General features: G+C 46.4%; 1 protein-coding gene across 1 annotated transcript in view; it reads right to left on the bottom strand.

Annotated features, from left to right (window-relative positions):
- DPP6 (dipeptidyl peptidase like 6) overlaps positions 1-26473 on the bottom strand; it is an 889247-nt gene that overhangs the window by 100406 nt on the left and 762368 nt on the right. The window contains exons 11-16 of the mRNA XM_062193815.1: positions 16472-16595; positions 15043-15081; positions 6767-6874; positions 4547-4638; positions 3538-3585; positions 827-945 (exon numbers count right to left, since the gene is read on the bottom strand). Coding sequence (XP_062049799.1) covers positions 827-945; positions 3538-3585; positions 4547-4638; positions 6767-6874; positions 15043-15081; positions 16472-16595 — 530 coding nt within the window. The remainder of the gene's footprint in view (positions 1-826; positions 946-3537; positions 3586-4546; positions 4639-6766; positions 6875-15042; positions 15082-16471; positions 16596-26473) is intronic.

The following is a 26473-nucleotide window of genomic DNA, read 5'->3' as shown; positions in this document are numbered from 1 at the left end:
TGTCAAAAAAAAATTATAAAAAAAAATATATTTTCTTCCTATAGCATCCCATGATTTCAGATGCTCAGTGATCCAGCAAGCACAGGAAAGAGGTGTCTGGTACAATAAACACTGCAGGGACTGGGGGACCAATGTTGCATTTCATACATGTACCTTGCCTCAGTTGTCTCCCAGTTGTCTTGGAGGAATGTCAGGGGCTGAGTCTTACTGTTCTAAGATTTCCCAAGATCTCAGATGGCACTGATGAAATAATGTCCTATGCAGTAGCTAGCAAAGACTGCCAAAGCCATTATTCTCGTGGGAATTATTCTTCCAGTATGGCTTGTAGCATTGAGACTCTCACCAAGGAACAATCACTCTTGATCTCAGCCTCCACCCGTAACATACTCTCATTCTTTGAGATGATCGCAGTGGATCAAGGTCCTCTTTGAGACATACTTTTTATGAACATATTTATTATGACTTACCTTTTCATAGGCTTATATTCTATCCTTCAAGATAATGAAAACAAGGTGCAAAGACATTCTTTGTATTCACTATGAAATGAGGATGACTCTTGTGTATTCTGAATGGTGCCACGGGGCACTTGCTAGAGTTTGGGATAAATTACCAATAAAATGAGTCACAGGAAATATTTTTGTGTTGATAGGCTGCAAACCTTGATGTGACTTGGAGGTAATCCAGTGCTCCTGTCCCCTTGATTGCTGTCCTTACCTGTTCTGCATACACTGTGCTACAGCCACTGCCTCAAACTTCCTGCACCTGTGCCTATCCAACGGTCTCAGCATCCAACTGAATTGGTTTTGAAAGGGTGCCGGGAACTTACCTTCACACTTGAGCAGGAAGAACTCAGAGCTGTGGCTGAAGGAAGCACTGAAGTAGGTGCAGTTCTCTACCAGGTCGCAGGAGAGGCACTGCCTGTTGAAGTTGCCCACTGTGTTGGCGCTGAAAGAGCAAATGCACGGAGCATGAGCTGAGACAGAAGTGGAGTGGTTGTAGCCCTCTAGCTAATACTCTCTTAGCTAGCATGGCAACAGGCTGACTTTTCTCCCACAGAGGTGTTCTGTGGATCCTGGTTGCTGACCTCCAGGGCCTGGTTCCCATCAGTCTCTCTGGTGGAAGAGCCAGGAATACCCGGCTCCATGTCTGCCATCCCCACGAAGCCCTCCCTAACTGGTTCACTCTTCCCACTCAATATTTCTTGGAATTTTCATTGTTGGGATGATGTCTCCTTGGTCACCTATGCTGCATGATGCAAGCTGTGTGTGTGATCCTGGCACGAGGAGAGTTCAGCCACTGGGTGTTATTATTATCTAGCCCTTCATATCCGTGTCTTAATTCCCTTAGCAATTTGGGAATAGGATGTATGTTCTCCACACCTTCCAGTGCTCCCAGAGTGCCAAACACTGGACATGCCAGAGAATCCATAAACTCTGGCTGAATTGAGCATTTGCTGTTTCCAAAAGCTGATGCTCCTCACAGAGTGAAATGGTAGAGGCATTGTTTCTCAATGAAACTAGACAAGTTTGAAGATGCCCTCCAGGGACCACTTTAGTCAAGTGTAATTTCAGGGCAAGAAACCCTAAAATGTATTTCCAACAATTAAGAGATTCTGGCCGGCACCGTGGCTCACTAGGCTAATCTTCCACCTGCAGCGCCGGCACACCGGGTTCTAGTCCCGGTCGGGGCACCGGATTCTGTCCCGGTTGCCCCTCTTCCAGGCCAGCTCTCTGCTATGGCCCGGGAGTGCAGTAGAGGATGGCTCAAGTGCTTGGGCCCTGCACCCCAAGGGAGACCAGGATAAGCACCTGGCTCCTGCCTTCGGATCAGCGCGGTGCACCGGCTGCAGCGCGCTGGCCGTAGCGGCCATTGGAGGGTGAACCAACGGCAAAGGAAGACCTTTCTCTCTGTCTCTCTCACTGTCCACTCTGCCTCAAAAAAAAAAAAAAGATTCTGAGGTATCCAATATGAGGGTACTTCAGAAAGTTAAATGAATTTCAGGAAATTCTAGCCAGAATAAATTATTATATAAAATTATATTATTATAAAACATTATATAAATAATCATCTTTTATTTTTATTTATTTCAAAAGGAGGTAGGGAAGGAAGGAGGGAAGGAGGTCGGGGGAGAGAGAGAGAGAGAGAAGGAAAGGGAGAGAAAAGCAGAGAAAAAGCACCTTTATCCGCTGGTTCATTCCCCTGGTGCTAGCAATGGCCTGGGCTGGGCTGGGGCTGAAGCTTGGAGTACGGAATGCAATTCAAGTTTCCAATTACTTGAGGCATCACCTCTGCCTCCTAGGGTCTACACTGGTAAGAAGCTGGAATCAGGAGCTGGAGCTAGGATTCGAATCAATGTACTCCAATGTGGGATGTGGGCATCTTAACTGCTGGGCTAAATGTCTACCTTAAACTTATCTTTTAATTCCATTTCTTTCCTGTGAACTTTTTGAAGTCTCTTCATATACTTCATCTGAACATTTTGCTTGGGAATGGTCCTTTTAGCTATAGGTTTCAATATGTAGACTGTAAGAGTGAAGATATTTCACAAAAGGGAAGACAGCCAGCTAACACCCTACATTACAGGAAAAGGTTGGCAGGCTGCCTTATCACTTTTCATTAATTTGATGATATGACTGCTTTCAGAAATCCTAGTAGACAGGCAGTAATGAAAGGCTGCAGAGAGAAACAAGTCTGACCAAATGGACGTGCCAAAGAATCGTCTCCCCTCATCTCGGCCCCCTTATGCTGGCCTCACACTCTCTCAGCACAGAAGTCAATGGATGGCAACAGATGGCGGGGACTTCAGGGGGCTCCTCCTAACATCACAGCAATGGGAGTGAACAGTGGCACTGGCTCGCCCAGACTGTGAGTCACTGGCCTTGAGCCCTTTGGTCTACACTGCAGGATGTCCTCTCCAGTGGCCAGTGTGCTTTGTCACCCCCTTTCTGGTCTGGAGAGCACCAAGAAGGTGCAGGTCTTCCTGCTGGTAGGAAGCTCCCAGGGCTGACCACCATCCAGAGCCAGGGACTTTCTCCAGTGAGAATTGTAGCTGTGGCAGGTGATAGGATTAAATGTAGCCGAGGGACAAAACGTACACAAATAGAGTCCCTCTCTGAGATTCAGAGCCCCTCCCCTCTCCTTTAAGGTGACAAAGCATGTGCCAAGGGACATTGCAAAGGTCGCAGTCTTGGTATCTCTCCCCCGTCCATGGGTCTACTTCCAAGTCTGACTCTGCACTCCCAGAAACACCCAGTGAGAGTAATTCCCCTAAGTCAGCATCTAAGCATAGATAAAGGGCAAGACTTTGTGTGGCAGTGGAGCACTTATCCAGGCAATAAACAAGTGAGAAAGGGAAACTCAGTTCAACAAAGGCAGAAAAACAACATAAACCTCCAGACTTGGTGAGTGCAGCCTTCCTCATTCTTTCTCCCCAGACTTCCTACTTATCTGTGATGGGGACTCTTCTTTGCTGCCTGCCCTTTCTACTGCTGGAAAAACGCAGTTCTGCAAGGCCCAGGGTGCAGGAACCAGAGCTACCTGTAGAGCTGTCTTCTCCGAGGCAGGTCCTCCGTGCTCAGGAAGTAGCTGCAAGATGGTCAAAGCAGACAGGATTAGCCTGCTGCAAGGCGCATTTGCACTTCACATAGCATGCACTACCTTTACAGATATCGCTCAGGGACAGCCACTGTTCTGTGGCCTACAATGGGCAATTTCGCTCAGGTCCAGCTACACCTACAGCCAGAGCAGGGGACAGTTAGATGGCTAAGAGGTAAGGGACACACTGATGCAGATTCCAGAAGCTCAAGGTATCTTTGGCTGCTGCTTGGCCTCAGGGCCATAGGTCACTGCTGCTGTAGTGCATGGGGTTGGTGATGTTGGACATCTGGATTGGAAGCAGGATTTCTTGCCCAGATGGTAACCTTCTGGAGAGCTAGGGACCAAGAACAACTGACACGAGTCCAGACATAAAACTCAGCCCGATATATGCTGATTGATTTTCACCTAAGACCCTGCATGTTCTTATCACAGCAGCAGGGAGGTGGAATGACATCATGGTGAAGTACTCAGCCCAGGACTCTCACCAGCTGAGTTGCACCCTAGCTCCACTTGTTGTCAACCAAATAACCTGAAGTAGTTTGATGCTTTTTGTCCTAAGTTTATTCTTAAAATGGGGAAAGCAGTAAGCCTACCTCATGGTGCTGCTGTATTATCCAAGATAAAGCTTTTAAACCAGGTAGCATCATGCCAGGAACGAGTAATGATTAAAGAAATGTCAATCATAGCACCCCTGTTCCTGTTAATGTGTTTCACCTACAGGCTGCTTGCAAATCATGCTTGGGCAACCAGTACCTTGTGGCGTGGGAAGCCGGCTTGTTGACACAGGACACATTTTTATAAAGAAACAGGGAGTTAGCAAAGTTGTCCAGGAAGGAAGGGTGAGTCCTCCTGTGCCATGTTCTGAACTCACTGAGCAGGATTTGACTGGAAATAGCACCCAGGTCCCAGTGGCCAGTGAGATGGGGCCCTGGCTGCCACACGTACTCACATCTTATTCCGCTTCTCGTCATAGGACAGGATCTTGGTCACGTCCCAGTCCCCGGAAGTGATGGACTGGATGTTGTCATTACTGCTGTTGGGCTGAAACACACAGGAGAAGAGATGTCAGGACCAGCGAGGCTGGACCCCAACTTTGGCTCTTCCTCCTTGAGTCGTTTTAGGAGCAATGCATTGTCTGCCTGCCCTACAGCCTCGTCCTCTCCCAGGAGGCATGGCCAAAATCCAACAGCTTTTGGGAAGCTCTGTTGATTCTCTCACCCCACAGCTCTCTTTGAAAGTCAGTGATGGGGAATATCACATGGTCCACATCTTTGGTGTTTATCGCCTCGTGCCTCCAACACCAGTAACTCTAACTGCAATGTAAGCTTCTTGTAAGAAGAAGTGGATGAATCAGGGCAAGGAAATGAAGACTCAGGCAGAAAGCACAGTCTTGCTCCTCTGTCATCCTCTGCCGTCATTGACAAGGATGGGCTGGAACTGGCCCACTGAATACTGTCCATTCCACACACACTGTCGCCTGACATACCTCCCAGAGCCATGCAGAAAGATCACAACAGTAGCTTGTACGGGGGGGGGGGGGGAGGAGAAGGAAGGAGGGGGGGAGAGGGAGGGAGGGAGGGAGGAAGAGAGGGAGGGAGGAAGAGAGGGAGGGAGAGGGGAGGGAGGAAGAGAGGGAGAGGAGGGAGAGAGGGAGGGAGAGAGGGAGAGAGGGAGAGGAGGGAGAGGAGGGAGGGAGGGAGGGAGGGAGGAGACTGACTGCAGGTGCTCAGGTGCATCAGAGTACTGCTGTTCTGCACCATAGGTGCCTGAAGGAAAGGCCTTCAGGGGATGGAGATGAACTTAGTTCAAGGGCCAAGGCCAACACCCTGGGCTTACAGGCATCACAGAAGGAGAAACCCAGGAGGACCCCAGTATGTGTGGTGGCGGGGAGTAGGGGTGCCTAGAGGGCTCAGGAAGGCAGCAGGGCTCAAAAGGCATCCTGGATTCTGAAGCAAAGGGTCAGAGTGGGAGTGAGGGCCCCTGGGCAGCAGGCAGGGATTGCTTCCTGCCGGAGACTGACAGGGTTCTCAGCAAATGCTGAGCACTTGGATACATTCAGGGAGGGGAGTGGATGAAAACACCCAAAAAGTTTTTTTTTCTTGGCTAAAGTGGTCTAAGATGAGAAAGCAAATGAATCTGGAGCTATGGAGTGAAAAGCACAGGAATTAGGGATGGAAAGGGTTTGCAGATGTTTTGCAAGTCCTGTGATTAAGAGAAAGGAAGCGGACCGTAGGTGTGCCTTGGCCTCCCTGTAAACATTATCTCCATCACTGGAGGCAGGATGCTCTCTGACCTTTTCCCACCAAAACTGCTTCTACACGGGGGGTTCTCAGAATCTTTCTTCGAAACTGCCTGTTGGGCCACATCATAAACATGAACTTTCTACTTTATTTCCATAGAATGTTTCTGATTGGCCTCTCTCCTTTTTAACTTTTATTCAATGACCTTGAACCCAGATAACTGTGGAATGCTCCGAAACCCAAATCTACAGCCCGAGGACGGGGCTGGTGGTCGTGAGGAGCTTCAAGGGCATTCTCTGCCCCTCCTCACCTATCTCGGGCCGAGTTCCACAGAAGCTTGGTGCTGTGGCAGTGGCCTCCTGCAGGTGTGAGCCCCTTTCTGGGTAGAGGGGGGGGATCTTGTATAGGGGCTGTATTCACCAGGAGGCCCACTTTGGGCTCTAAATCCATGTGATTAATCTCTGTAGCTCCTGCTCAGTAGCACGGGCTTATAATCTACCAAATGCCAGAGTCAGGTGAGTGATGCTTGGGAACAACCACAACACAACATGGTACCTGCCTCTGGCTCCAAGTGGAGCTGGGATGGTTTGAAGTCCAGACTCAGGAAAGACCCTGAGGGCTCTGGGTCCACTCAGCCTCAAGGGACAGGATGGTGTAAGGGAGAGGGGTACATGGGGGGCCCCAGAGTCTCCTCTGCTAAAGCCAGACGTGTCATTCATGTTCCTGTGCACTCACAGAAAGAGCAAAGCTCGGCCCACACCCTGATCCGAATCTCTAGATGTGTTCCACCTGCTTGGTACCTTGTGGAACACATCTTTGCGACTCAGTATCCCCAGGTTCCTTTAAAGTCCTTGAAAACAGCGGGTGGGCTCAGCCACAGAAGCCAACTCCCACACAGCAAGAGTTCTGGAAACCTGCAGGGTATATACCTGGGAAGAAGACACGGTAATGTGATAGAATTTTCCTCGGCCTCCCTGGGGAATGGCTCTCACAAAGAAAAACTTCCGGCCATCCTTGGAGAACACCGGCTCTTCATTCTGTGGACAGAAGCAATGGATTCAATAACTACAGGTGCTCTGTTCGATTTTGCAGAGGTCGAAGCAGTATAAAATACATCCTGATACATTTTCTATGCAATTTCCAATGAGAGATGGAGTTGAAAAAAAAGAAGTGCTATACAGAGTCTTGTCTTTCTTGGGAATCGTGAGCCAGCCTTTTGGTTTTCTGAAAGAGCAGGCTTCACAGACACAGTCTAAGCAGAGGCAGATACAAAGGCATCGTTCACAAAGCACCAAGAAAAAGACCTGAGGGATACAGGCCAGGCTCAGCAGAGAGAACAGGAACTGAGCCCTGAAAAAGGGTGCTATGTGCTTGCCCCTCAAACTGCTGCCTACAGACACCAGAGCACATTCTGAAATCTCTCCAGTGGCCTGCATTATACACCCCAAAAAATGTGATTCTGAAAATCACAAACCTGAGTTTGCCTAAAAATGAATTCCATTCTTTCAATCCTCTTTAATAAAATCTATCCATTTCACGCTGAATGGCCCATCAAAGAGACAACAAAGAAAGAAAAACAAACCCAAGGAGAAGTTCTACATATTCTGAAATGTGGAATGGTAGAACTCTCAGGAAGTTTCAACCCAAAGTGGACACTAGGTGGCGCATGCTTGCTTGAATCAACTGTCATTGACTGCTCCCTGGAAACAAATCAGTACTGCCAGTTTTCCCTGGGGGAAGGAGATCCAGGCTGGGAGATGAGGCCTGACAAGTATTGCACCGCCCCTCCCCCCCAACCCTCAATGTTGAGGAGAGAAGCCAGTCTCAGCCTCAGCCAACCCCCAGCAGAGTGGCTGTCGCTTTGATGGGCAAAAGAGATTTTGCCTCTCAGTCTCTCTGAAGCTCAAGTTTGAAAGTTTCCATCCGTGAACACCAATTAGCCTGCTACGGTATATATATTTTCTGATTCAAGGAACAGCACGCTAATGTAGAGTTTGAGAACAAATGGTAAATAAACCCCAGCTGGCACAAGGAAAACTCATTTCTCTGCACTGAATGAACACATGCAAATATGATATGCCCAGAGAAATAAACTCACATGTGATTAAAATGACATTTAATCTTCATGAATATTTGCAATAAAATGAGACCTTTAATCTGCAAATATTTATTTTTCTATTTAGAGTTGGAAGTGTGGTATTTAAAAGTCGAGGGAGTGGAGAGACCAGTGGTTAATTTGGCTTTTTAAATGTTCTTCTCTTTGCCAACTGCAGGATACACAGTGCAATATTCCCTGCTTTCTGGGGGAAAATGTTTGTACATTTGGCAGAGAAAAATACTCTGAATAAATGTAATAAATAATCAGCACTGGCCAGAATCACAGTGTTTATAATGAGATGATCTCAGCCGTTTGGGTGGTATCAGTCCATGGAAACATCCCAGGCTACGCCGCTGACAGCACCAGCCTTTGACACCGACGCTTGGTTGCTCATGTGGTAAATGCAGTTTTTAGTGACAAAGGAGTATGATGTTTGACCTGGGGACCTGGGTTTTTATTTTCATCCTGATTCTGTCTCCTATTTGATTTTGGGGAAAACAATTTGTAGGCTCTGTGGATAATAGAGCCTTTATCATACATGATGCTTGGGTTCTATAACACCACTCATGCCAGTCTATGTAGAACAAGTTCTCCTAATAGATGAGAGATTCTTTGTGAGTGATTTGTAGCATTTCCACCAATTCTTTTCATGTTTCTTCATACTCTTCTTGTCTCACCTCCCTGCCAAGAGTCTGAAATCACAAGTCTACAACCCTGGGAAGGAATGAGGCAGTCAGAAATCCACTCAGAGGGCTGACCCTTCAACCCAAGGATCATGGGCTCTGGTGGAGGTCCCAGTGGATTTACGTCAGGATCTACTTTCACAGCACAGCAGCCATGATGGGGTGGGAAGGTGGGCAGAAATGACTGTTTCTCTGGAATGTTCCTGGAGAAGAGGGGCCTTGTTGGGTTTCCACGCACAACATTCGCCTCTGCTTTCTGGTTGACAGGGAGTCTCAGAGGGGATCCATGCAGAGGACTCTGGGAAGGAGACAAGAAGTGGAGAGAGGGAGGCAGTGGAGGCTACGATGACACGAAACTGACCAGATTGCTCTGGGTCACCTTGTTCCCCTGGCGATGGGTCACTGAAGACAGGTTGGCCTCAGTAAACTGTGTCTCCACGAGGTCTGCAGGATTTTCCAGACTATAGTCTCTTCTGGGCCGTTAGAGACAAGCTCCAGAGACCCACGGGAGGTGGATGGGTAGGAGAGACTGGCCTCAGCTCTTGTTTCCCTTGGTTGTCGGCTTAGGGCTGTGATGAGACACGCCCCCACGCGCTGCCTGATATGATAGCCTGCAGGTTCTCTGGTGGCAGGTGGCAGGCCCAGCCTTGACTAAGCTCTAAGTCCCCCTCCAGGACCCCATGGCATCTTGAAGAATGAAAAAGCTCCCCCAAACGTTTTAGAAAAGTTGGATCCATGAATTCCTTCATGAAAACAAGAAGGAAATGAGAAACCGTTTGAAATTAGATATTTCCTGCATGGCACGGAGCTCTGAGCTTCACACACAGGCCATCTGCAGGGTGTTCAGATACATCACAGCCTCCTTGCTGCTGCCCGGGGAGGCTGCCCTGACCAGTGGTGCACGAAGAAGTGTAGGCGCTGGACTGACCTGACTCAGGAATGCAACATCTCCGATTATCAAGACAGCACCGCAATCCTTTAAGTAGCTGTTTACAAAATGTTAACCTTTTCCTTAGTAATTGCTCTCACATTTCTACCTTAAACCATAAGGCTTAGTTCCTTTTATGATACTTTGTAAGTGTTGATTTGCTTTTGCTTGGGAGGATCTGGCTTCCTGCGTGCCATTCAGGCCTTCCACCCTGGGTTTGGATGGTGTTGTCACCATCGGCTCTGCCGTTGACAAGTACAGAAAAATCCCACTGGGGTGGCCTTGACTCACTGCCACTCTGCAGAGCTGAGGAAGAAGTGAGTCCTGGAGGACAGACCCATGGCCCACGTGCCCCGCATCCAGAACCACACTGGGGCTCAGCGGCAGCCAGCAGGAAGCTGAGCTTCCCATAGGAGTGGCTCCGAGGAGAAGGCAGGACTGAACGCATCCACCTTCAGTCTCCAACATCCTCCCCGGCCCCAACAGAGAAACACTGCGACTTGGGTAAGCACATCCTTTACCTCTGCCTGGCCGAATACAGTCCGAACATGACATGAGGACCACACCCACACTGCCGGCGCCCTGTCACCCAGCTTCCAACCTCATCTAAGCACTGCCACCCCGCGTCTGAGCACACTGCAGGATTGCTCACTTCCTGTGCTTCAGAATTCACGTCCACATCTCCTCTCCTGGCCCAGACTGTAACATCTTTGAGAGCTGGCACTCGAGCTGATTGAGTTTTACAAAATGTATTGAGGAAAAAAATTGACATAAAACATTTTACTAAAAGGGAACAATTCAGTGGCATTTAGTGCCTTGACAATGTTGGGAGATTGTCACTTCTATATACTCCCTAAATGTTTCCAACACCCTCGAATCAAACCTCATGTCCACAAAGCTGACTCCCCCTTCTCCCCTTCCCTCGGCTCTTGGCAGCCAGTTCTCTGTCCTTGAACTTGTTCATTTTGGACATTTCATATACATGGATTTGTGCAATAAGTGACCTTTACTGTCTGCATTTGGTCCTTAGTAGCACTATTTACAACAACTACAATGTCCATCACAGATAAGCTGTGATAGAGAAATACAATGGAGTATTACTCAGCCACAAAAAAAGGCATGGACATCTGACCCCGGCTACAAAAAATGCTCATTAACAGCAGTTCACTTATTTTTTAAAGCAGAAATTTTGTAATCAGTAAACACAAGTTATATATGTTCCAGGTGTATAACGTGTGAATACATATACACTGTACAATGGGTAAACTCAGACAATTAGCATGTGCACAACCTCACACACATTTTTTATGGAGAGAAAATCTATCCTCTTAGCAATTTTCAAGAGTTTGACGTGGCTTTTAGAGTAATTTTTTAAAAAAAGATTTACTTCATTTATTTGAAAGCTAGAGTTAAAGAGAAGGGTGGGGGAAGAGGGTGGGAGGGAGGGGGAAGGGGCAGGGGAGGGGGAGGGGGAGGGAGAGGAACATCTTCCATCCACTAGTTCACTCTCCAAATGACCACAAAGGTCAAGGCTGAGCCAGGCCAAAGCCAGGAGTCTGGAACTCCAGCCGGGTCTCCTGTGTGAGTGGTGGGGGCCCAAGGACTTGCGCTACCCTCCATTGCTTTCCCAAACACATTAGCAGGGAGCTGGATTGGAAATGGAGCAGCTGAGGTACTGGTACTCATATGGGATGCCGGCATTGCAGGTGGCAGCTTAACCAGCTGTGCCATGATGCTAGCCCAAAACACAGCCATTAACTATAATCATCATATTGCACAGTAGCTCTCTTGAACTTAACTCCTGCTGTCAAACTGAAATTTTGCATCCTTTGACCAACACTTTCCCCAACTCCTACCCAGTGGTAATCACTACTCAGCCCTGCTTCTATCAGTTTAACCATCTTACATTTTTACCTGTCAGTGAGATGCTGTGTCTTTCTGTGCCCGCCTTATTCAACTTAATGTCCTCCACGTTCTTCCACATTGTCACAAAGGAGTTCTTGAAGGCTGAATAATAGTAATGTGTGTTTAAAACACATTTTCTTTAACCTTTCACATGTAGTGGACACCAAGGATGTTTCCATTCCTTTTGTGAATCATGTTGCAATGAATATATGATACAGGTATTTCTTCAACATACTGACTGTGTATGCCTTGGTTATACAATCAGAAGTGGTATTGTTGGAACACATGCATCTATTTTTGCTTTGTCCTGGGCCCTCCATGCTGGTTTCCATAATGGCTGCACTCATTTATAATCCCAATAATATGCAAAGGTTTCTTTTTCTTCACATCCTCTCCAACACACATCTTCTATCTGATTTATATTAGTCATTCTAACAGGTTTGAGGTGATACCTCATTGTGGTCTTAATTTGCATTTCTCTAATGCTTGATGTTCAGTCCTTTATTTCATATACTGGTTGTTCATTTGTGTGCCTTCTTTCAAGTAATGTCTATTCAGATTCTTTCCCGTTTTAATCCTATTACTTGATTTCTTAATGCTGAGCTGTTTGAGTTCCTCATATGTTTTATACTTAACCCTCTATCAGATATATGGTTTGCAAATTTTTTTTTTCCATACTGTAGGTTGTCTCTTCACTTTGTTGATTATTTCTTTGGCTGTCCAGAGCTTTTAACTTTGATGCAATTCCATTTGTCTTTTTTTACTTTTGCATGACTTTCTATTAAAAAAGAAAACACTGCTCATACCAATCTCATGATTTTCATCTATGTTTTCTTTTAGTAGTTTCAAGTAGTTTTTAAGTCTTATATTTAAGCCTTGAACCCATTTGAGTTTATTTTTGTAGGAAGTATGAGATGAGGATTCAATTTCTTTCTTTTGCACTGTGACGCAGCGGGTTAAAGCCCTGCCTAAAGTGCACACATCCCATATGGGTGCAGGTTTGAGACCTGGCTGTTCCAGTTCCGACCCAGCTCTCAGCTCTCTGCTAATGGCCTGGGAAAGCTGTAGAAGATGGCCCAAGTGCTTGGACCCCTGCACCCACGTGGGAGAACTGGAGGAAGCTCCTGGGTCCTGGCTTCAGATCGGCGCAGCTCCAGCCATTGTGGCCAATTGGGGAGTGAACCAGTGGATGGGAGGCCTTTCTCTCTCTGCCTCTCCTCTCTATGTAACTCTTTCAAATAAATAAATAAATAAATCTTTAAAAAAAGAGACCATGTTATCCATAGACAACTTTCCTTCTTCCTTCCTGATTTGGGTAACTTTTCTTTCTCTTGCCTAATTGCTCTACGAGGACTGCCAGCCCGCTGTTGATGAGAAGTGGTGAGTGTGGGCACCCTGTTCTTTCTCCTGATCTTGCAGGAAAAGCTGTTGAGGCTGACAGTGAAAATTGGCTATGCCTTTGTCATGTTATAGTCTTTCTCGTGATTCATTTTTTTTTGAAACTGACATGGTGACTGCCATGATTCATAGCTATTGGTGGAACATCTGACTACACAGGTAATGGATTTTTTTTTTTTATTTGACAGAGACAGAAAGGTCTTCCCTCCGTTGGCTCCCCCTCCAATGGCTACCACGCCCGGCGCTGAGCTGATTGGAAGCCAGGAGCCAGGTGCTTCTCCTGGTCTCCCATGCGGGTGCAGGGCCCAAGCACTTGGGCCATCCTCCACTGCCCTCCTGGGCCAAAGCAGAGAGCTGGCCTGGAAGAGGAGCAACCGGGACTAGAACCCAGTGCCCACATGGGATGCCGGTACTGCAGGTGGAGGACTAGCTGGCCCCCTAGGTAATGGATTTTTAAATGACCCTTTCAGCCCAATCTCTGATATTCCACCTGATGTGAGATGAACACCACCATATTCCTCAACGTTTGTGCTTACACCTTTGGTCCAGGTGGCACTCAAACACTTTCCAGTCTAATATTTCAGGGCTCCACATCCTCTCTCATTTGTAATATCATCTTGTCTTGAATTTGGCACACAAACTTGGACATGGGGAAACGAAAGTAGCCATACTGACAGAACTATTTCCTTTTAGGCATGACTGGCGTGGAGCAGAAAAAGCATACATTTAGAAGAAAAAAATTCCATGTAGGAGGCTAGCACTCCTGAGTTAATTAACAGATGGCTGTGACAGATTACTAATTCCATGGATAAAATATATGGCAGAGTGGCTGGAGTGCTAGAATGTTCTCAGAGAGCCACTGTGGACGCTGTCTTGTCCTGCCTCAGTATTTTCCAAAAATGGAATCCACCATTCCAGTAAAAAAGCATACCTCTGCCTCTCCACCATTATCCTTGAGACTCAAATCTAGTTTGATTATTCCCATAGAATTTTCAGGTATTTTTCATTCCATCAAGTAGGATAAAGTGTGTTTTTAAAATATTCTCATACATTTTAAAAAAAAATTATTTAAGATGTACAAATTTCATGTATTTCATATATACAGGTTTAGGGACCTACCCAGTCTTTATAATATCAGAATGCAGAAAGAGACACAAAGTTAAAAAGAAAGATCAGTGCTGAGGGTTTTCCTTTTGTTCTAACTTTCCAAAAAATTTGGTCACAGAGTGATTTATCCTAGGCTTCTCCTGATCTCTCCAGGTCATGCTCCTAAAATCTATTGCAAAGCAACATTTCTTTTTCTGAGTTAGGGAAAAGATTCTTGGGGGACAGTGTTGAAGTTGTGTCCCTAGGGAAGGGCCTCATTGAATCTCATGGAGTCCATGTCAAATCCATAAGAATGTCCACCAAGCTCTGGTTTTACCATAGATTATATGCAAGCAACTGTTATAAACTCATCATTTTGAATTCGCCGAAAGAATGTTCTCTGAGAGCAGAGGTCCACCAAACATTCTATGTAGGGACTTTAAAACGTTCAAGGAAAATAGAGTGAAAGGATAATTTGATTTTTGTGCAAAGAAATTAAAATCTATGCACAGTTTTTACATAACATGCACTTCCCACGAGGTTTTTGAAGATGCCTTGCACATTCTAAAGAGTAGTACTCCTGGGGTCAGTGTTGTGGCATGGCAGCCTCGGTCACTGCCTGCGACACCGGCATCCCATAAGGGCTCCAGTTCGTGTCTCAACTGTTCCACTTCTGATGCAGCTCTCTGCTACAGCCTCGGAAAGCAGTGGAAGATGGCTCAAGTCCTTGGGCCCCTGTACCCACATGGGAGAGCTAGATGAAACTCCTGGCTCAGCTCCAGGCATGTGGTCATTTGGGAAGTAAACCAGCAAATGGAAGATCCCTCTCTCTGTCTCTCCCTTTCTCTCTGTAACTCTGCCTTTAAAATAAACAAGTCTTTTTTTTTTTTTTAAATGTAGTATTTCCACGGAAGTTCAAGATCCTCTAATAGTGCCTCTGGGGCTATGGAAAGGGAGCACCAGGGCCACACACGTGCATGTGCTTCTCTCTGGGGAGTCCTGTGTGATTTAATTTCAGACGTGGTTCTGCTACTACAAAACCCCTGAGAACCACCCGGAGGTGGTGCGGTGGAGGTGCTCATGGGAACACCTGCCTGGATCAGTTACCTGTCTGTGGAGCCAAGCTTCACTTTCATCCTCGTGTTTCTGAAATGAAAAAGGGGGATGCATCATGTATGTGACCAACCACGCGGAAAACAATTTCACTTCACCTCCACGCTGGCTGCCCAGGTACAGAAGAGCTTTTGTGGCTTGCGGGGCGGGGCAGGAGGGGGAGTGATCCCTGGCTCCCCTCTTTGTCTCACATTATGGCTTGGAGTGAGATACACATGTCCTTGAGCAAGAAGAATGCCACGTCCCCCCATCCATGAGTTCACAGCCACAGCCGGGAGCAACCTGAGGAAGCAGGTGGCACTTCTCCCGTTTGGTAGCCACCACTGACAGACACGTGCCCACTTAAAGACAAATGTGGGTTGCCACACTGTTGTAGGATTCACGTGCCTGCATGTGGACATTTAGTCAAAATTCTAGGTGGTCGTTCTGATTAAGGATCTGCTAGAGCCAAACCCCTCTAAAAAGGGTTAAAACGATCAAAATTTCTTAGAATACTGTGCAAAGGGGGGCACAAATAAAAATAAAATCCTGACTATCAAGACACAGCTGTTTGGCACATGAGGTGACACCCTAGGTTCCAGGCTCCTGGGGCTGGTGCTGGCTTGGCCTTGGGCAGCGGCTCTTGTGCCCGTGGGTCATCATTAGGGTTTCTGTTCCTGACGTTCGCACGCTAAGCAACCCCAGCTGCTCCACTGTGCATCCACTCTTTCCTCCCAGAAACAAGCCCCTGTGCGTCACCTTGAAACCACTTTGACAGAGCAGGGAGAGCAGCTGCCCTAGGGCCCTCGTTTTGCAAGCCATTCTCCCTCTCAGTGGGAGAATTAAAAATTTCGGGTCAAAAAATAGTTTCTGAAAGAGCTGCCTGAATGTGTTAATTGATATTTTAAAAAAATAACCCTAGGGGACCTGCTTCTCAGGCTGACTTAGCAGCATGGCCCCATCAGGGCTTTCCTCCTTGTGTCTTCAATTTCTCTCCTGGTGTTAGCCTTCTCCAACCACCCATTGATCCATTGCACCTTGAGGCTCCTAGACCCAGTGCCGGGATGTTACTCCCAGGGCTACCTGGCTTTGGGTCCCCAGGAAGACAGAACAGCAGAAACAGAGCAAGGCAGGGCGAGCGCAGACTTCACCCAGGCTCTGTGGCCGGAGGCCGGCCCGAGGCCATCCCCTGCCTGCCTTGAACATCAATTAGGAAAAGAGGAGAGCGCTCCTCTGTGAAACAGCAGCGAACCGCAATCTACAAGGTCCTGGGTTTTCAAAGCAGTACTTAATGTATCCACAAGGTGGCACCAAAAGCAGAGAGCTGGACACACACGGATGCTTAGGGCACCAGGGAGCCCAAATAGCTCCAAATGACACGGAGGCCTCCTGCCTCTGGTGCTTATCACCCCTCCCCGCCCCAACACACACGCACACTCCGTACCTTTGTGCACACCCCCGTGGTGGCATCGCAGAGGGTCAGGATGGACACATTCTGTGCCCGGTTCAGCCAGGTCACCGCGACCTTGGTGCTGGTCGCCCACTTCACCATGGTGATGTAATACTCCCTGAAAACACACAAACACACAGGATGAGGCTTTGCAGGAATCCGCACAGGGCACGCAAACCAGCAGACAGCTCCTTCCCGGGCCTGGATGCAGGGGCCAGTGGCTGGAGTGTGTGAGTGACAGGCATCCAGAGGGGGTCTCAGATGGGTTTCTCTGCACGGTGATGCAGAACTCGGAGGGAAGCTGAGGCTTTGAGCTGTGCTAAGATGACCCGGGAGAAGTTCAGAGTCCCACGCAGGTGCACGTGGCCCACTGCTGGCCGTGCTGGCCACCTTGAGGGGGTAGGGGCATCTGGGGCTGCTCTGTAAGTCACACATTCTGGGAACCGCTGCTGTGTTGACTTCATTTCCGCATCTCGGTCCAAGGCCAATGCACCACTCCGTGTTAGCAGGAAGTAGAGCCGCCGCACCCATCGCTGCTCGCTTTTCTGCTCTTCCTTAAGGATACATGCCCAGGGACACTCCAGCTAATTAGGGAAAGTGGATCATGGCTCTGCGTTTCAGGCGAATTTGGTTTGATATCCCATATGTGTCACGCGCCTGATTTTGCCGAAACCTGAAAATATCACAGAGCTTTTTATGTTACCCTATGTGTAGCAGGAGGGGTCTTGGGATTTCTGGTCATTAATTTGATCATCCAGGGCCCTCCAAAAATTGAATTAAAAAAAAAAACCACTCAACCATTTTATATCTAAGAGGAAGAAGGAAACGTCAAGAAAATAAGTGGCTCCAGTGAATATCCTCAGGTGAACTCCCAGAATGTTCTCGAAGCCAGTGAACAGGCATTCAATCACCTAGCCCATCTAGATCTATAATGAGATCTACTGTTCTGAATGACTGCTTTGTGGTCTTACAAGATCTCTTATCACTAAAGACTGTGGCACATTCACCAGCCAATTCCTAGTGTGCTGGAAAGGAGCTTCACTGCATTTAGTGATTATTCTCAACAGAAAGGACTAAATGACCAGGTGCTCCGGACTAAGCCCAGTGAGCTAGGAGATTAGACGGCTGAATGCCTCCTTCCCCAAGTCCACCTGTTAATCAAGATTTTTAAATAACCTAAATCAAGGGCACACAGCAGAGGACAAATACAGCTGGCCTTGGCCAGCTGAGGCCTGGACCTGGCCATCACACTCAGAGCTGGGTAATTTACTGAGGATGTGAGTGGTAAGGTACATACAAAACGCACCCCCAAGACGAGGGGCACAATCCAGCTTCCGTGATTTTCAAGCTCTTCAGCTTCTGTGACGGCTGAGAGGGCAGCTTCTGTCCGTGCCATCTGCTTCCCAGCCTGCCTACCCTGGGGAGCCCGAGTCTGTATCCCCCTCTGTCCTGGCTTCTGCCCTTCCCTCCAGCCACATTCCCCAAAGGTTCTGCTTTGCTCTCTGGGTCACGGCCCGAGGCTGGGAGGAACATTTAGAATGATGGCACTTGGTGATCTCCCTAGCAATTTGCAGACGTGAAAAAATTTTATTTTGCTGCGCTCCTTAAAAGTAATTCAAGATCGGTGCCCAGCCCTCGTATCACAGGCACTTCTTTTTGCTTTTAATGCTGTCATAGCTGGTCTTGGAGTCCAACCTTGGATGGATGTTGAAGAGAATGGTAACTTGAATGGCTGTGGCCATGAGCTAGCACTAGCAACTGTTGGGCACACCTGTCCAGTCAAGGGTGTGGCTGTGAAGCCACAGGACAATCTGCACTTAGTCTACTGGCAAACACATTCCAACCACCGGAAGTCAAGGAAGAAAAGGGAAGAACTCCTAGAATGACTAGTTTTTCTCCACGGCCTTCTTACTGACCTAAGAGAACCCTACTTGTCTTTCTACTTGCTGGAAACGTCCATTCATCCTATGCCTCTAGCTAGTCTTCACGGCGTCCTTGTGCACAAATCATCTTCATAGACGTCAAATACGTGCACCGTTCTCAGCGTTTCCACTTCTTGACGTGGTGCCATCAGTGTCCATAGCTGAGTGCAAGTCTTCCTTTTGGGAATAAGCTCCCCAGTGAGAGGTCTGGAACAAGTCTTGGGAGGAACACCATGAAGACAGGTGGACAGTGTGGGGGCGGAGCTGGGTTCTCTGGCATCAACAGTAATTGCATGGTCTACGTAACTGCTTTATTGGTCATGTTGAAAGTCCTTGGCTATGAAATACGGGATTGCAGCAGCCTGCTTCATGGAGTTAGGGCAAGGCGGAGACATTTCTCAGATGTTTGTCACTTCTTAGGAGAGGGAACCACAGCTGCGTTCTTTGTGCATGGTGTCAGATGCCCACTCAACAAAGCGAGTACTGTCCTCTTCGGTTTGTACTTTCCTACTTTACAGTGTCAGGCACGTGGACAATAGAATGGTCCTCACAAGCACCACCCACTGGGTCCCTTTCTGTGGCAGCTCTCCCTGCATTAGGGGCAGAGTGTGGCTTAGCAGAGGGCTGCTACAGCTTTGTTTCTATCCTGATTTGAGGTGGAACGTCAACCATGAGTAGTAGGGACCCAGGATTTGCTGCCTTCCCAGATGCATTAGCAAGAAGCTGGAGGAGAAGCAAACTGCTGAGGCTCAAACTGATACTCTGACCTGGGACGCTGGTGTTGCAGTGGCGGCTTAGCCTGCTGTTCCACAATGCTGGCCCTAGCTGTCTTCGGATGGGACAGCCATTTATCAAAACACTGCTCAAACCCTCACCTGTCTCGCTCTCAGAACTTCATGCCGACCTCATCAATGTGTAGAACAACATCTCATATCTGACCAACATTTCCTAACTCCATGAATGTCATCAGTGCCTACACTGGTTGTTTTAAACAAGTCATAGCTGATGTATAGCCAGCAATGGGGTTATTTAATGGGAGTGTTAGTGGTACACAGGTGACACGGACAGCATCTCACAGGTGATAATGCGGAAGGGGTGAGGTTCTGCTGTGGAAGGTTTTATAGTTACAGTTGATATTCACAGGAAGGAAAATGAAACTGTTACCCCCTGGAGAAGTGTCTCCTGGCAGAAATCTTTACCAGAATAAGTAAGACTCTCCTAATTCCTGGTGAGCTTATAATTTTCTAAATTTCAAATCTGTTCATCTAAACCAGGGGTGAGGAACTTTTTTTTTTTCTGCCAAGGGCCATTTGGATATTTATAACATTGTCTGCAGGCCATATGGCATTAACAACTTAAAAATTAGCCTGCTGCATGTGGATTTATTGAATTTCAAGTCCCACCTGTGGTTGCCTCAGCAGGGCCAGACCGCATCCCTGAGTGGTTCTACAGCCATGAAATGGAACGGGCCCTGGCTGTGAGCTTGCTGTCAGGGGCCAACGGGGAGCACCTGCTTGGCTGACCCGAGTGGCCCATCCGCACGGCCATATCATCTGTGACTTTACCGGCACACAGAGATTCCCAGTATCAGCGGTGTCTCCCCAGCCAACCTGAGGTCGCCTTTCCCAACTTTGCTCTCATGTCTATAAAGATATGCAAAGGATAACAACGCCACTGAAAGTTAATGCTGAGGACCCGTAACTGCAATGCAGAGGCACCTGATGGAACCAAACAGCAGCCGTCCACGTTTGCTTCCTGGGGCACACAGGGCAGCGCCAGGCATGGAAAGCAGGCAGAAAGCACCAGTCCTCCCCACCACGGCCTTTTCCTCCCTGAAGAATGCGGGCTTGCCCCGACCAGAGATGGCAGACGCCAAACCTTTACTATATGAGTGCTAAGGAAGGGTCTTATTTTCCATCTATACCAACCGACTTAGAAAGTCAAGGAAACATCTCCAAGAAGGCTGAAGAACAATTTCCACTCAGTGCTGTCAAGACACATCAACTGGAAATGTGAGAGACTGTGTCTTCCAGATGACAAGGAAAAGTTAAAATTTGATTTGGTAGAGGCAGAGAGATAGGGGGTAGGAGAAGGGGGGAGGGGGAGAGAGAGAGGGAGGGAGGGAGAAGGAAGGGGGAGGGAGGGGGGAGGGAGGGGGGAGGGAGGGGGGAGGGAGGGAGAGCGAGGAAGAGGCGAAGCATACTCCCATCTGCTGCATCACTCCCCAAATGCCTAGGAGCCAGGAACTCAATGTAGTCTCCCACATGGGTGGTAGGGACCTGAGTACTTGAGCCATCACCTGCTGCCTCCCCATGAGTGTTAGCAAGAAGCTAGAACTGGGAGCCAATCTGGAACTCATTGAACACACCCCTGTCTTTCAGTTTAGGCCTTAAAGGTCAGAGAGAGCAGTCCAAGGCAGCTCTCAATCTGTGTCTGTGGCCAAGCATCAGGCAGAAAAAGATGAGGGTTCGACAAACACGGCAGGATAGAGAGAAGGAGAACCACACAGCTTTTTGTGAAAAAGAACACAGCTGGAAACTCACAACTTGAGATGGAAAAAGGTGTGTGAGGGGGCTGCCAGGGAACCAAGATGGAAAATTAGAGAAGTCTGACTCAGAGAAAGCGCGGGAAACTGGAGAGGTTCTCCCCAGGGCGGAGGGCGGCGACAGCGAGGTGCAACTGTGGTACAACTGCAGAACACAGGTCTTCTCCACACCGGAGAACAGGAGGCTTCTTGTGGGAAAACCAGAGAGGGCAACGTGACCAACAGCACAGAGATTGGGGCTCTGCATGGGAAAAAGATGAGAATGTGCAGGCTTCGAAAGTCTTCCCAGTTCCAAGAGATTAATAAAACAGTTATGCATATTATAATCTATTCTGTGAGTTATAAATAAAAAGAAAAATCACAATAATTCAGTAAAAAGGAAATAAGTTTTGCCAAAGAGTCAACATGTAGGACGATCTAAAATTTTTCCTATGTAATATGTCTACTGTTGGGTAATATTTCAATTTTTTACTTCCTTGATAATGAGAATCTATTTTTATTTTTATTAATATAAAGAGAACAGATTTCATGTATTTCACAGGTACAGTCTAAGAAGATAACCATACTTCTTATTTAAAGCATATATTCTACTTAAACATACCCTACATTGCTTTAAGAAGGCAACTAGGGGCCGGCACTGTGGCATAGTGGGTAAAGCCGCTGCCTGTGGTGCTGGCATCCCATATGGGCGCCGGTTCTAGTCCCAGCTGCTCCTCTTCTGATCCAGCTCTCTGCTATGGCCTGGGAAAGCAGTAGAAGATGGCCCAAGTCCTTGGGACCCTGGACCTGCGTGGGAGACTTGGAAGAAGCTCCTGGATCCTGGCTTTGGATTGGCACAGCTCCGGCTGTTGCGGCCAACTGGGAAGTGAACCAGTGAAAGACCTCTCTCTCTCTCTCCCTCCTTCTATCTCTGTGTAACTCTTTCAAATAAAATAAAATAAATCTTAAAAAAAAGGGGGCAGCTCAAAATTAAAAGTTCAAGTGTAAAAAAGAGATGACCTCCAAAATAAATTCATCCATAGCTAGTTCTAGACTCCCATCAATTGACAATAAATTCAAACTAAATAATATAAATAACATAACGAAATACTAGGTGAACATTTTATAGAATTATACACATGCAGTACATTTGAAAAAAATCAAAAATAAAAGGTAGCACTCATCACTGATGACACAGGAAGCTAGTATTTAGGAACCAGAAGAGAGGAGCTTGTAGACTCTGAAAATGAAAAAAAGATCAGGAAACGGAAATGTTAATTATGCGCCATTACCTGATTTCACCTGTTTGTGCCACATACATGTGTTGAAATACTGTACTATACTCCATAAAAATGCACATGTATTAAATGTCAAGAAAAATCTAAGCATATATTTACAAATACAGACTTAAATGAAAAGGAATAGGAACATACTGTTTTTCAGAAGAAAAGTGAGAAGGATTGAATTTATTTTTATATTCAAGCTTTGTGAAGGCAGAGATCCTATCTCCCTTATTCATTTCTACATTTTCAGCACTTTGCATGGTGCTTTCCTCGGAGTAAATATTTAATATTTGTTAAGGAATGAATATAATGCTGATAGAACAGCTGAGATACTTTTTGCAAAGTAATAAAATAACCATCAAATTCACATGTAAGATGAAATGGACAGAATAGTCAAATGCTTTTAAAAAGAAAAAGGAGAGGGGATTTATACAAAATTTCCTAATAGCAAAATATAGCTAATAGAGCTACGTGACTTCTTTTTTAAAAAAAAAAATTTCATTTACTTGAGAGGGAGGGAGGGAAGGAGGGAGAGAACTTGACCTACTGGTTCACTCTCCAAATGCCCGCAAAAGCTGGGACTGGGCCAAGCCAAATCCTGGAGCTCAGCACTTACTCCAGGTCTCCCATGCGGGTGCAGGGCCCAGGCACATGAGCCATCCTCCATGTCCTCCACAGGACACAATAGTAGGAAGTTTGACTGGAAGAAGAAAGATCCAGAATCCAAACTCAGGTCCTCCGACAAGGGATGCGAGTGTCCCCAGTGGAGTTCTTTTTTTTTAACTCTTTTTTTTTTTTTTTTTTTTTTTGGACAGGCAGAGTTAGACAGTGAGAGAGAGAGAGAGAGAGAGAGAGAGAGAGAGAAAGGTCTTCCTTTTTCTGTTGGTTCACCCCCGAAGTGGCTGCCATGGCCGGCACTTTGCGGCCTGCGCGCTGCGCCGATCCAAAGCCAGGAGCCAGGTGCTTCCTCCTGGTCTCCCATGCAGGTGCAGGGCCCAAACACTTGGGCCATCCTCCACTGCCCTCACGGGCCACAGCAGAGAGCTGGACTGGAAGAGGAGCAACCGGGACAGAATCTGGCGCCCCAACCGGGACTAGAACCCGGAGTGCTGGCACCACAGATGGAGGATTAGCCTAGTGAGCCGCAGTGCCGGCCCCCCAGTAGAGTTCTAACCACTGTTTCAAATGCCTGTCCCGTGACTTCTACTGATATATTGATCAGTAGATCCATAAGTGGGTGGGCAGCCTGAAAACACAAAAGTTTGTATAAGAGAACAGCTTGTATAAGAATTCAGCATTTAATAGGACAGCTTATATAAGAATTTAGCATTTAAGAGTCGGCGGCAAGATGGCGGAATAGGCAGGGAGCACACTTAGTCCGGGGGGAGAGAAAGTATAATATAAGTGGAGATACTGCAGGGTCAAGGAAGAGTAGGGGATGAAACAGCAGAGGAAACTCTTCCGGAACTAGTGATTCACAGTGGACCTGCGTGGAGAGCGTGGGAGCCCAAGTTCGGGACACCAGCGGCAGACTCAACGCACCAGCGCTGGAACGTGAGGTGAGCCGAACCTCCATAGCCCGAGATACCAGCAGGCAAGCGGAAAGAGGAGGCTAGAGGGAACGAGGCTTGAAACTCCGTGTGGAAAAGTTCACCAGGCTAACTAGAAGAGAGAGAAAAAAAATAAAAAAAGTGACTGATACGGACACAAGTTTCTATCTCTCCGCTCACCTCTCAAAGGCGAGCAAGACAGAGCAGGCGCCATTTTGGACATACGTCATAAGCAGGGCGACCTCAGGTCTGCACCAGCCCTGAGCCTAGCAGAAAAACCTGACTCTGTGGGGAGGGGTGAAATAACAGGAGATTAGGATCTAACTTGGCAACCCAGTGGGAGACTGCAGGAGAATTGGAGCCCACACTGAGGGCAGCAGAGATTCCCTGTGTGGTCCTTGGGAAAGAGCTTCCGATCTCTGGCTCCTGTGGGTATATCATTTGCCTGCTAACTACCTCCAATTACGTTCAGCTGTGCGGAATTACTTCCCTTTTAAATCAAAAAAAGAGAGATTTACCACACCTAACCTGGGAGTGTCATCCTTGACACACCCTCAACCCTGAGGAACCAAACACAGCTCTCAGTCCACACTCATCTCAAGCCTCAAGCTCCACTGAAAGCAGACAGTCCACTTAATATAGAGCCATAGTGTAACAAGAAAAAACACCACAGTGAAGAAACCAAATATCTCCAACATGCCAAACAACAAACGCAAAAACCAAGCTAACAAGAACAAGGAAGAAACTATGACGCCCCCAAATGAAAAAGACACCCCAATTCAAGATTATGAAGATGATGAGATCGAAGAAATGCAAGAAGCGGATCTCAAAAAATTGATAAGAACATTAAGAAGTTCTCAAAAACAAATTCTTGAACTACAGAAATCCTTCATGGACAAGATAGAAAATCTCTCTCGTGAAAGTGAAATATTAAGGAGGAATCAAAATGAAATGAAACAACTAGTGGAACAAGAAACTCTGATAGTGATGAGAAATCATAATGAAATGAAGAGTTCAATAGATCAAATGACAAACACATTAGAGAGCCTTAAAAACAGAATGGGCGAAGCAGAAGAGAGAATATCAGACTTAGAAGATAGAGAACAGGAAAGGAAACAGGCAAACCAAAGAAAAGAAGAAGAAATTAGAAATCTAAAAAATATTGTCGGGAATCTACAGGATACTATTAAAAAACCCAACATTCGGGTTCTAGGAGTTCCTGAAGGCATGGAGAGGAAGAAAGGATTAGAAGGCATTTTCAGTGAGATACTAGCAGAAAATTTCCCAGGTTTGGAGAAGGACAGAGGCATCTTAGTACAGGAAGCTTATAGAACCCCTAATAAACATGACCAAAAGAGATCCTCACCACGACATGTTGTAATCAAACTCACCACAGTGAAACATAAAGAAAAGATCCTAAAATGTGCAAGAGAGAAATGTCAGATCACTCTTAGAGGATCTCCAATTAGGCTTACAGCAGACTTCTCATCAGAAACCCTACAAGCTAGAAGGGAATGGCGAGACATAGCCCAGGTACTAAGAGAGAAAAACTGCCAGCCCAGAATACTATATCCTGCAAAGCTCTCATTTGTGAATGAAGGTGAAATTAAGACTTTTCATAGCAAACAGAAACTGAAAGAATTTGTTGCCACTCATCCTGCCCTGCAAAAGATGCTTAAAGATGTCTTACACACAGAAACACAGAAACATGGTCACCAATATGAAAGAAGGTAAAGGAAGGAAACCTCACAGCAAAAGATCACAGGAAGCTCAATTTCTCTTTGACATAGAATTAAACTCTGAAGCTCTGTTAAAGCAATGTGTTAAAGTAATCTATTATGTTCTCTTGATGTCTGTTAAATTCTAATTGTTCAAAAACAGCCGAATTTTTATTAAGAGCTATGGGTTATTTAAATATGTGCTTTTTTCAAAAATTTGAATAATCACCTTGTAACAATGATCAAATTTGGTCTATGTTATGTCATGATTTTAAGAAATCTTATTTCAACCAGATATTTTGGATTTTGAGCCTTCTTGGCATTCTTGACAGGCATTCAAAAAATCAAAGTTTCAAACAATCTGGTCTCTAAAATTTCCAGTAAATCCTGGACTTTGGTTTTTCCAGTTTGGGCCCAACTGAAAAAATCGAAGGACCTATGTCTCTCATCTTATAGAGACTCCAACTAATCAGTCTATTTGGATTATATTAGAAGGACTGTCAATATGTGATGTGGTACCAGACTTTAAGTTTCTATAATGGAAAATGCTATTAATACAAATGTTTGAGAATTAAAAAGTCTAATGATCTTGTGTTACTAGACATGATAGTTATCTTAATGAGAAAGCCCCAGAGGCTTAAAGGGTTAAATACTTGTAAAATCCTACAGGTGCTTTCAAAAATACTGTGAAGTAAGCAAGTGCCTCTTGTTGGTTGATGAGTTTATAATTTTAAACATGGCGACTTAAAGTCTTTTGTCATCCACAGTTATATATGATCTGCTGCTCATAAAACTAAAGCGTTGTTGGTTCTGTGTTTAGCTGTCCTCCTATAGGTTCCTATGGACTTTTTCCAGCCACTTTTATTGTATTCAGTACTTTGGGATGGCTCTGTAAACAGATGAAGCCAATAATGTATTAACAGTACCAACTGAGAGAAAGTATGGTTAACTGAGGTTACTAAAAAGAAAAAGCAATTCAAATCAATTGGCAATCTACAA

The sequence above is a fragment of the Lepus europaeus genome, chromosome 5 (genome assembly GCF_033115175.1).
Source record: "Lepus europaeus isolate LE1 chromosome 5, mLepTim1.pri, whole genome shotgun sequence".
In the NCBI taxonomy this organism is placed as follows: Eukaryota; Metazoa; Chordata; class Mammalia; order Lagomorpha; family Leporidae; genus Lepus; species Lepus europaeus.
This window is presented reverse-complemented; position numbering and strand designations above follow the sequence as displayed.